General features: G+C 33.9%; 2 protein-coding genes across 2 annotated transcripts; one reads left to right on the top strand and one right to left on the bottom strand.

The window, feature by feature from the left end:
* Positions 1-1982: 1982 nt before the first annotated feature.
* LOC145574706 (uncharacterized) lies at positions 1983-6129 on the bottom strand. Its single transcript, XM_081632557.1, has 4 exons — positions 4856-6129; positions 3359-4672; positions 2374-2497; positions 1983-2281 (listed from the first exon to the last, which is right to left on the bottom strand). Exons 1-4 carry the CDS (start codon positions 5558-5560, stop codon positions 2046-2048), a joined length of 2379 nt encoding a protein of 792 aa, XP_081488683.1. The 5' UTR covers positions 5561-6129; the 3' UTR covers positions 1983-2045.
* Positions 6130-8095: 1966 nt separating this feature from the next.
* LOC145575402 (protein FAR1-RELATED SEQUENCE 5-like) lies at positions 8096-11953 on the top strand. The gene is made up of 8 exons (XM_081633278.1): positions 8096-8204; positions 8921-9285; positions 9423-9567; positions 9621-10127; positions 10817-11225; positions 11273-11347; positions 11429-11672; positions 11834-11953. Exons 1-8 carry the CDS (start codon positions 8096-8098, stop codon positions 11951-11953), a joined length of 1974 nt encoding a protein of 657 aa, XP_081489404.1.
* Positions 11954-12177: the final 224 nt, after the last annotated feature.

Raw genomic sequence — 12177 nt, 5'->3', positions numbered from 1 at the left:
AAAGATAGAGAGAGTGTAATAACTTATGTGTCTAACCTCTTTTCCGTTGTACTTTATCCCTTATTTATAGGTGTACGATCTCCTTTGTGGAGAGTCTTACTTGGTCAGCCTGCGGGCTGACTCTGTCGGGCTGGTGAGCCCTTCTAATTATTCTTCCAGCGGTGAGTGCGCACCCCGTGAGCCAGTTTAGGAGTCCGGTGATAGCTCAGTGGGAGCTATCCTGTACAATTACGATCTATTTTAATAATTATGATTTTTAGTTTTAGACTTTTTTAAAAGTTAATAAACTTCTAACATTTCTTATGTACAAAAAAAATTATAATTTTCAATAAATATTTTGTAAGTCTGTTACGGAATGATTTTATATAATGAAATTTGTTTTAAAAGGAAATTTAAAATGAGATTTAATTAAAATTATTTAAATCAACTAATAATATAAAGTTTAAAACCAGTTGTTATATTGTACTTTATAATCAATCTTCCATTTAGCTACCATATGGACAGTTGTATTACCCGCCTATCAAACACGAGTACAATTAAAGATATTAAAGACAACTTATCCTTGATATATCATCCAATAACATGAAATACTTGCGTCACTTTCAAGAGCTACCATATACCCTAAACTCTTTCCCAAAATCATCTACAACTTTATAAGCAGTAATACTATATTTTTTTTAGGTATGATTGTTTAGTGATTATTATCCACGAGTAAAAATTTTGAATAGCATAGTGTATATTCCTATAATATATATTGTAGTCTAACATAAAATAAAATAAAATTATCTTTATATTCAATTAACAACCAAGACATCGCTCAGGCACAAAACTAGGAGTAAATACAAGTTAATCTACTAGATCAACAAAAATTGTCAATCATAAGGGTATTTTAGGTTTTTCCTTCATTTAGTATAGAACAATTTGGTAAAAGCATGAGCATGATTAAGCAATTATTGCCAAATCACCATTGCCATATCACCATCGCCATCTTCCTGTTGAAGTGTTGAATAGCAAACTTACCACCATAAACACCAAGCCTCGTTCCCTAACGCAGCTACCACAATCACCACCACTATGACACCCTTGTTGTCGACAACCACCAGCAAGAAGGCATCGTTGGTGAGCACGATACGACATCCTTCTTTTAATTTTTTTATTCTATTATTAATGGATGACGATTTTTGAAATTTTCCGACAGAAATTGAAGCTCCAAGGGTGGCATTAATAGAGGAGGATAGCACCCCTTCCCTTTAGGGTTAACCATGTCCTTAATTTCACCTTTTTAACATAGGGATTTCGTTTAATATGGCGGCGAAACCGCCGTGATGTCGTCGGTAGAAGATGATGGTTTCGGTGAAAGGTGGAGACGATGCAGGCGGTGTCGATGGAAGGAGGAGGTGATGCAGATTGTATCGGCATGGTGGAATTGTGGTGTCGGTGGAAGGAAGTGGGAGGTGTTGGTGGAAGGAAGGGAAGCTTCAATGGAATATTAATGTCTACTTTGATGACTAAGCGATAACTAAGCATGAGTAAATAGTGACTAAGCATAGATTGACAAAATTTGTTGATCTAATAGATCAACTAAGGCTCCCCCCAAAACTAGTACATAAATAAGGTGAACTAAACATACTCACAAGCTCAGTGAAAATTAGCTGAAGTATTATTTTTCCTAAAGCTAGATGAAAAATATACAAAGAAACGAACCACACTTTACCCCCAACTTTTTTACTTTTTCGATGATCATTACCTTCTTTTTTTCAAAGACACCAACTGAATCCATTGTACATATGGACTACAGGGCGTCATAACAAAGATACAAAATGTACATAAGAAGATGAAAAAACAGCCCCCAACAAAAAAATTGATACTATACAAAAATACAATACATTTTCCAAAGGCCATCCAAATGCCTCAAAAAACACAGCCGAAGTCGAAGGCTGCAATTCTTTTATGCAGATAAAAGAAAATTATAAAAAAAAGAAAAAAAAAAGGAAAAAAATGCCCTCTAAAATTAGCATCTCTAAGACCTATAATCTTGTTATCCTTCACTCAAGGAAAGGATCAGCAGCTTGCTGGGTGTCTAAAATTTCAGCAGCAGCATCGGCGATTCTTAGAGCCATTGTGGCTCTATACATTGCTAGATCTGCATTTTCCATCAGGAGCTGTGCTCTCTGACGTTTAAGTATGGCTAGCTCCACAGATTTGTCTGCCGAAGCTATTGCTTCCTGTATTCTAAGGACCGCGCTTTGTTCCTCTGCAGCATTATGCTCAGCAGCTATCACTAATCAAATTTAAACATTGAAAAAATCAATAGAGTTCTCATACAAAAGCTAGAAAATTCGACTGCCAGTAGCAATGAAGTGATTTTAATACCTTGAAGAACATTACTATCCTTGCCTCGACCTCGATGCATAGGTTGAACAGTCTGCCGTTTCAGAGATCTCTTCTTGCGTAACACAGGTTTTGTGATCAATTGCGCTCTCGTGGGCTGGTTTAACTGTCATAACAAAACTCCATGTAAGAAAACACAGAATAGAGGATACATCATGAGATAAAAGTTGCTAATTTGCACCAGAAAAACCAGCTCGCATTTGTTTATCTGACTAACAGTCGAGAGAGGTTTACATCAAACTCTTTTTTCTTTTTTTTTTTTTATCTTTATGAATTAGGGAGGGAGGAGGTAGCCAAACTGACGCATCAACGTTTCACTTACGTATTTTAATTCGCGCAAGGGCAGGGGGGATGGGCTGTGGGGTGGTGGATGCAGTATAGCTAAGCCAAACTGACGACGTGACAAGCATGAATCCCTTTTCGTCTTTATAATTCCCTAAGGGTACAGACACTACAGAGGGCCGGAGGGGAATAGCCAAAATCACTAGCATGTTAAATGGATGAAATATTAGTTTGCAGAAACATATTCAAACAGCAGACTATCCTCCAGAGACAGAAAAACTGCTATGTGCTGCATCCATGTTTACATTATGAGCAAGAACTGCACTTAAGTGATAATCTTAGGTTTAATAACACAGATACAGGTTCACTCTGATTGCTTTTGGGATGATCAATATAATTTGAGCCTGGTGTAATAAAGCGCGGGCACACACACACACACACAAAAAAAAGGAGTATTTGAAATTACAGAATTTGTCATAGTTGCTAATGTAGACGAAACAAATAACCATGAATAGCAACACATCCAAATTTCTGAGCAATTGGCTAGATACTTAAAATTCACCACAATCTAATCACAGGCTGAACAACTAAAAAGCTTGACTCAGTGTATAAAGGGAAGTAACCTGTATTGAGCACATACTAGTCAAAATACATGTACAAAGAAATATTGTGTTACAGCATGTACCTGGAAAACTCTAATCAGCGGGGCACGTTTTTGCTTCCTCTTCTTCATCCAATATCTATGTACCTGCTCAGCTACATCCGAAATAGCTACTACATCCAAACACAATTTAGCAGCTGCTATTTCATCATTGACATCCTCCCGGTTACAATAAGAAGCTTTCTCAAAAGAATCAATTGCTAATTCAAAGCTCTCTTCAGAAAGATGATTTGATGCTACCAGCTCACTATTGAGCTTGCTTAGCCACTCTTCATCCTCAGAATCCATATCATAGTTCGCTGTCTTCCTAGAAAAAGTCCTAGATAGTTCATCATTGGCTGTTCGAATGTATGACTCCGGTCTAACAAAGGCACCAGGGAGATCCCATGAATTGGTCACTTCACATACCCAAGGTACAGGGATAATTTTTACACCAGGGGACATTGGTACAATGTTCCTTTCCCCACATACCTTATAGAGTTCCTTGAACACTGCCCAGTCCTTCCGGTCAGGAAACTCTAGTTTCCACCCATTTTCCGATGCCCAAATCACAGCATGAGTAAAACGGTTGGTTGTACAGGGTCTCATTTCTTTCTGAATCTTCAAGGAATATTTTGTTGTCCCATCTGTTTTAATGGCAAGAAGCCACTCATTTGATGCAGAGGTGTCTAATCTGACCTCTGCCCCCTCAACTCTGTAACACTTGTCTGCTTCTACAATCAGGACATTAGCAGTACAGCACTGTGAATCAGGATCCACATTCAAGCTTGATAGGTCCGGCTTTTGCACAGGAATTTCACTCACAGAACTCTTTCGAACAGACCTCCGAAGCTCCTGTTTACAAGCTAAAGGTAATGCAGGGAGGGCTTTTTTCTTGGAAACATAATTAGATACTAATGGTCCAGGCGATTTCTGCAAAACGAAAGGTAACGGGTTTCTAGCCCTCCGACTCCTTAACGACCGCCTCCGCCTCTTTGAAGCACTTCGTGTAAGAACCCCAATCCTACCTTGCACATTTCGACTGGATAACTTACTAGCCCCAGGAGATGAATTTACAGACTTCATATCCTTGGACTCATCTTTAGCAGGGGCAACTAATCTGTCAGGGGGACTCTCACTCTGGTCATTGACGAATGTAAGGGTTTCATCAGTACTCTCATTTTTTTGGTCAAAATCGTACCAACATAAACAAGACAGGCGCACCGACCTAAACAACATTGTTGCGTGTAGGTGCAGAAAACACAAGGGAGCAGCTGTATAGTCAAGTGTAAACATTGCTATAAACTGCCTCACCCCAGAAATTCGGCATACACCTTTGCTCTTGTTTGACACACAATTCTGAAAGATAACAACAATTACACAGGCATAAAAATAAACATTTAAACATCACTATACACATCCAATCAACGCTAAAATGAAGAAGCAACAATATTTCAACAGTTTTAACACCAATCATAAAGTTAAGCATTCAAAATATTCTCAAAATCAAAACAAAAACAAAAACAAAAATGCAGTACATACCCACAAGAAATGAATGCCAGACGAGGCAAAAACAGGCCAAATCGGGCTCGAAACCAGGAACGTTGAAACCTCACTTAAACCAACTCTTTCTTTACTCAAATACCTAAGAAGTGAACTCAAAACACTTGAAAACAACAAACATCCATCACAAGAAGAATCGACGAAAACCGACAACAGCCCTTGATCATAATACCCTTCAATCACATCATCTGCCTGCTTCTTTTCAGTTTGCCCACTTTTTCTTCTTTGCCTTCTCACAAAATGCAAACCAAACTTCTTAGTATCAGATTCACCAAAACCCTTCAAACTCCTCACATTATAACGCTTTCTTTTCCTACTATAAACATTCCTAAACATTCTGTTCTTAAAACAATAACTCCCATCTCTTACACTAGGCAATCTATGACTAATTTCCGGCTCCGGCTCAGGTTGCAGTCTTGGTATCAGAATCGGTTTCGCATCATGATCAACATCCATTGGATCAGACCTATCATGCCAACCATTAATCTTCTGTTGCTTAAACTTGCCACTATCATTGGAAATCATTGGAAACCAATCGTCCCCATTTTTACTTCCTCGGTGCTGCTTAACATCAGCAGATTCAACCCACAATCGACGCCCTGACCTTAAAACCCTAACCAATTCACCGTCTTTCGCCTTCGGAACAAACACCCTCGTCGAACGCCGCATCTCTACTGACGGCATCGGCGCCAGATTTCAAACCTCGTTCTCTCCGAGTTAACTCACTGAGTCAAATCAACGATTCGATCAACCAACCAACTCTTCGATTCTGACGATTTTTTCAGCACATGGGTCATGTAATAACTAACAACACAAATAAATTCACTTCAATTAACACCAAATTATCACCGAAAATTTCCCAAATCGGCCATCTAGATCATAACACTCACGATAAATTATCAAAAAAAAAAATTAATTTAAATTACCCAGAAATTAGTGAACGAAAATTGTTCGGAAAAAAGATAATATTTTATAGATGGGATCGAGATTTTGTTAAAAGAAATGGGATAATCTTGAAATATTTTTAAGATTTTTGGAAAATTAATTTTGTTGTGAGGGGGAAAAAAGGAGGAAGAAGATGAAGAACAGGGGAGAAGAGGAGGCTGAAAGAGAAATATCCATTTTTTAGGGTTTAGTAGTGATGGAAGAAGAAAGAAAACTACTGTCGAATAAACTACTACCTGACTAAAAGAGAGCCGTTGGATGAGAAAATAGACGGTTGAGATTAGGAGAGAGAGTGAAGATTGATTCGATGGTGTCTCCAAAAGACTGGACGTTTCGGGGGGATTGATTTTAATTTTATTATTTAATTATTTTAATTTAGAAGAAGTTGACGAAAATATCCTTGAGCGGACCCCACGTTTAAGGTGGGGAGAATGAAGGGATATTTTTTTTGTGTGAAGAGTGAGGACCCATTCGTGTCTTGTTGCTAAGGGGGTGTTAGCTAGGATAAATGAGAATTTGCCACTTGTAGCTTGTAGTAGAGCTTCAAACTTCAAAAGCGGTTTAGTATGGGAAATTAGCGGGAGTGATAGAGATAATGAGGGTAAATATGTGGAATAATGACGGGAGATTAGTAGTTGGGATAAAGATAAAAATGATATTATCCATTGTTTGATACTTTTGATATGAGTTTGGAATAAAATTGGGATAAATATTCTCTCTGTCCCCTTTTGATAGTCACTTTTAGTAAAAAAATTACGGGAATTAATAAATATAAAGTAAATTTACATTGGGTATGCAAAAAAGTAGAGAGAGAAAGTAATTAAAGTATATGAAAAAGCAAAATTTACATGAAATAGTTAAATTTACACAAATATTTTTGCAAATGGGAGAGAATTTTGGTAAAAAAAAAATATTAATTGTACTTGAAAAAAGCAAATGTGACTAACATTTAGGGTCACTAAAAATGACATAAGTGACTATCAAAAGGGGGCGGAGGGAGTAGTAAAATTATTTAAACATTGTTACTTACCTTTCTCCTCTCTCCTCCTTCCCTTTCCTTAATGGTAAAATTGTCTTTTCACTTTCATTAAGTTTAGGTTAAGCAATTGAATGTGGATCGGGCTAAATTCAAGTTCTAAAATCTTATATTTTTGAAAGCGAGTTCTAGAATCATCTAAAGTTACTAGTATTTGATTAATTTTAATGGAGTCGAGTAGATAATTTAATGGAAAAAAACTCAATTTTAGAGAAAAGAACTTAATTTTATAGACAACTAGTTACTGCCCCTAGCAATGCCCCGAAATCTAGACCAATTAAATTTGCAATGTGTCACACTACCACCTAAAAATATTAGCTTCAATGTAAGAGATAAGAATAATTGAAACTTACGATTTTTATAGTATAATTGAAAATTGTACATTATAAGCACTAACTCATAAGAATAATAATCAAAATTTTATTACATGTATATTATGAACTAGTTAATGCCCGAGTCATGCTCAGATTTTTCAATTAATACATGGTTGGATTAATTTTATGCATAACATGAAAAGTAAAATTTGTATTATGATTTAGTGGTCAATAAATGGAATTATCAATATGTAACTTACCTTTTATTTATTTATTTTTTAAATTCAATCAAATTTGGAAATAGGATTATGTATGTTGAAATTTAAATTTTCTATCTTATCTTTTTATCTTGATAAAATTATTATTTATTTTTTTATGAAAAAATAACAACAACAAAAAAATGCTCGTGGAGGGAAATTTTTTAATATGGTGTTGACACGTGTAACCTAAGAGTTATTTTGGGGATTACTTTAGTATATTAGTGTAGATGAGAATTGTACTTCGTTACTAAAAACCCAAACCATATACAAAAGATAGAGAAGAAAAAAAAGTATCAAAATTAAAACTTTAGTCATACAATTTGTTTTAATGGACGCATGAGTGAGAGAAAAAGAATAACATTAATAATGGGTAAATTTTATTCATTTACGTTACAAATCAGATAATATATGATGAAATATGAAATTTTCTTCCTGGAGGCGGATTCACCATGCTTGGTGCATCCGCCTCTTCCTGCAGGTTTTTTCTTAAATCTCTGTTTTTTGGATAGTATTAATTACTTGATTTTTGGATCTTCTTTCTATGTATATATTGTCTTCCTGTAGGTTATTTATTTTTAGAATTCAATTTTCAAATTTGAATGAATTTGTAGAGAGAGAAATAGGGAGAAATCAAACTTTAAGAGAGAGATCGAAGCTAAAGAACATGGCCAATCATGGTGAATTTCGCCATGATTCAGATCACCGTTTTGCTTTTGATGATCAAGATCATGATGATTTCGGCGAGACGGAAGACATTGTTACAGCAGGAAAAGGTAATTTAGTTTTATTTTTCTGTAATTTAATTGAATTTCATGATTTTCTTATTGATTTTATAATTTCGTTCAATATGATGATAATCTGTTATTATTTACTGATTTCTACAGTTTAATTCATTGAAATTATAATTATTTTTCACAATGATGATTTATTGCATTGATTTCTGGAATTATTATTTGATTGCATTGATTTCTGGAATTATTAATGTATTCCTCTGTTTTTTATTTATAATGTGTCACGTTGAAGATGATGTTCTTTAAAATCAGCACACATGTTCATTATATTATATTTCAATGTTCTTTAATGTTACATATAATGTACATTACATGAATCTTATATATAATGTTTTTTTTTATCAGTGTACATTTATTTTGACTATAATGTTCATCATGTCTCTTTCGATGTTCATTAAATTTGAATATAATGTTCATTTATTTTGTAATCATAAATTTATATATAATGTTGTTTTTGTAATCATAAATTTGAATATAATGTTCATTTATTTTGTAATCATAATTTTGAATATAATGAATCTTATATATAATGTTGTTTTTTCTTCATTTATATATTGGATACAATGTATAATGTACAATGTTCATTTATATTTTGGCTAATGTTCATTTAAGTTTACTATAATGTTCTTTGTTTTCACTACAATGTTCATTTATATTTATGCATGTTAATGTTCGTTTTATTATTTTGCTATGCACAGGCTTTACAGAATCTACTACTTCTGAGCTATTGTTTAGAAAAGTAATGTCAGACAAAGAAGCATGTGAATTGTACAATTCATATGCTTTTAAGCATGGATTTGGTACACGCAAAGCACTTAAAAAGACAAGGGAGGATAAAACGACAATTCGTTTGCAAACTCTTGTTTGTAGTTATGCTGGCTTTAAGACAGTGAAGTCCTATTCTGTGTACCAAAAAAAGGATTATTGTACAGATTGCAAAGCGTTTATTCAATTTGATGTTGATAAGGAAACTGGTTTATATCATGTTGTGAAACATGAAATGGAGCATAATCATAGAAGAGTTCCTGTTTCAAATAGGCACTTGATAAGATCTCATAGAAAGGTTGGTCACTATTAAAGAACATTATTCATATATATAGTAATGTACATTTTTTATATGAAAAAGAACATAGTACTGTAGTTTAATGAACAATGTATTATTTGCTAATGACCATGTATGTGATAATGTTTTCATTACAGGTTCATGAGGATCGGATTCAAATGGTATCTAGCTTGACTGAAAATGGTATTCCTATTGCCGATGCATATCGTGTAATAAGGAACCAAGCTGGTGGTGAAGCTAATCTTAGCTTTCTTCAAAGAGATCTTTACGTTGCATTAGCGGGTGAGAAAAAAAAGAATGCTTGTGATACATTTAGCTTATTTGTTATTTTAAAGAAAGGAAGGCTACGGAGTATGACTTCTATTATGATTTTGATGTTGATGAAAAAGGGCATCTTCAGTCATTTTTCTTTCGGGACAGCAGGATGAAGGTTGATTATGATGCTTTTGGTGATTTGTTAGTCCATGATACTACATATCATACTAATAAGTATGGTATGATATGTGGTCCTTTTGTGGGTATGAACCATCATAATAAGAATGTAATGTTTGGTATTGGATTTCTCATCAATGAAAAGTGGGAATCTTTTCAGTGGCTCTTTAATACTTTCTTGAGATTAATGAATGGCAAACATCTAATTACCATAATGACTTACCAAGCTGCATCAATGGACAAAGCTATTAGGATTGTATTCTCTGACAGTCGACATCGATTATGCACTTGGCACATTGGTGAAAATACCAAGAAAAACATCAAAGGACTAAAGGCAAAGGAAGGCTTCAATGACTTATTTGATATTATCCTAAAATACACTGATACAATTACTGAGTTTATTGGTCAAGGTATGTCTTTAAATTGTTCTTTATTATTTAGCTCTATTTTTTTTTATTTTATAAGTTCATGTTCTTTATTTTTATTGCAATGTTCTTTACTTTTAAGCTCAATGTTCTTTGTTCATTGTTCATGTTCATTAAAATTTTCCAGTATGTTCTTTTTTAATTTACAGTATGTTCTTTTTGATTTACTGTATGTTCTTTTTTATTTTCTAGTATGTTCTTTTTTATTTACACGTATGCTCTATTAAGAAGTATAATATGTTCTTTTAAGAAATAATGTATGTTCTTTTTTAAATATTCCTACCTGCTATTGTTTTTTAGTCGTGAAATGTGTACTTTATAATTACACAGTATGTTCATTTTGATTAAATACAATGTTCATTTTAATTATGAATGATGTTCTTTATTTTATACGTTCAGTATGATTACAAAATACAAATGCAATGATAACAAATGGCTCAGCAATTTGCATAATATAAGAGAGATGTGGTGTCCTGTATATTCAAAAGACTTTTTCAGTGGAAGGATTCTTTCTTCTCAAAGGAGTGAAACTACAAATAAATTCGTTTCACGTAGACTTCATTTTACTCATGGTCTTTGTGATTTTTACAAGTCATTCATTGAGGTTGTTGATGAGTAGAGGAGCAAAGAAAATGACCATAACTATGACAGCATGACAGGGAATCTCTATTTAGCGTGGGCTGATGTGGGTTTGTTAGAGCATGCTAGAAAAATTTACACCATTCAAGTTTATCTTCAATTTGAAGACAATTTTGTGAATGATGTTCCATGCATTGCAAAGGTTATTGCAATGCAATCTCCGCTCTATGAGTATCATGTTGGACATCCAAAAAAGGACTTGATTATGCATACAGTAACTTTTGATGAGTCGGATGCTACGGTTGAGTGTACTTATAAGAATTTCAGTGAAGTTGGATTACTTTGTAAGCATTCTCTTCGTGTCTTACATCTCAACAACATTAACTACATTCCTAAGAAATACATTATGAAAAGGTGGACTAAGGCTGCCATGTGCTCAAGGGTGGATGATCATGTTGTTGAAAAGTGTGGGGTGACCCTTCAAGTGTTTGGAGACTACAACAAGTAAGGACTTTCATTCGATTAGTTGATCGTGGGCAATATGATTTAAGTACACGTAATGTAATTGAGGAAGCCATTGCTGAGTGTACTAGTAGAATTGAAGTCTTGTTGAGAAATGATGACAAGTAAGTAGGAGATGGTGAAGAAAACACAGATGGACAAGCTATTGCACAATGCTTTGAAACTGAAAATTTATTGGAGCCTAGTGATGTGATACAAGCTGATAATGAAGAAGCAGCAGAAGTTGCTGAAATTTCAGTTGAAAATAAGAAGGAATCTACCGTTAAAAATCCCATTAGTAAGAGGAAGAAAGGACAAAGGAACACCCAGCTTAAGACCACTCAAGAAAAAATATGCAACAAGTTGAAAGGGCAAAAGATTAAGTCATGGAAGAAGAAGAGTGCAAAAGGTGTGTCCATAACGAAAAAGAAAGCTCAGAAAACAATAAAGGTATATTATATTCCATAATAATGATTTCTTTTAAATAATGTTCTTTATATATATTCATTATGTTCTTTGTATTTGTTCAAAATGTTCTTTGTATTTGTTCTTCATTTTCTTTTTAAGTATGCTATCTTTATATTTGTTCATAATGTCCTTTATATTTTTAGGAGTCTTTGACGGTTCCTAAAGGAAATATATTGGCTCATTCAGAACTTTTTGGCAGTTCAATAGAGTATTTCGAACCTGATGAATATTTTGGAGTGCATATTGCCCCATTCAAAGAGTAAAAGGTATATTTCTTTCATACTAACTAATTAATATTACATTACATTTTATTATTAAAAGTCTTTTTACTAATTAATCTTGGTTTACATGTTTCGTAGGCTTTGTCAACGTGTTCGGGTTTCAAGTTTTTTTTATAAAAAACATAGTATTACATAGATCATTTCTATAATTAGATACTTTTATTGGACACAATACATTTCTTTGATTTCATGTAATGACATCTTTT

This window comes from Chenopodium album, chromosome 13 (genome assembly GCF_948465745.1).
Source record: "Chenopodium album chromosome 13, dcCheAlbu1.1, whole genome shotgun sequence".
NCBI classification, from domain to species: domain Eukaryota; kingdom Viridiplantae; phylum Streptophyta; class Magnoliopsida; order Caryophyllales; family Amaranthaceae; genus Chenopodium; species Chenopodium album.
The sequence above is the reverse complement of the archived record's forward strand: the minus strand, read 5'-3'. Positions and strand labels throughout refer to the sequence as shown.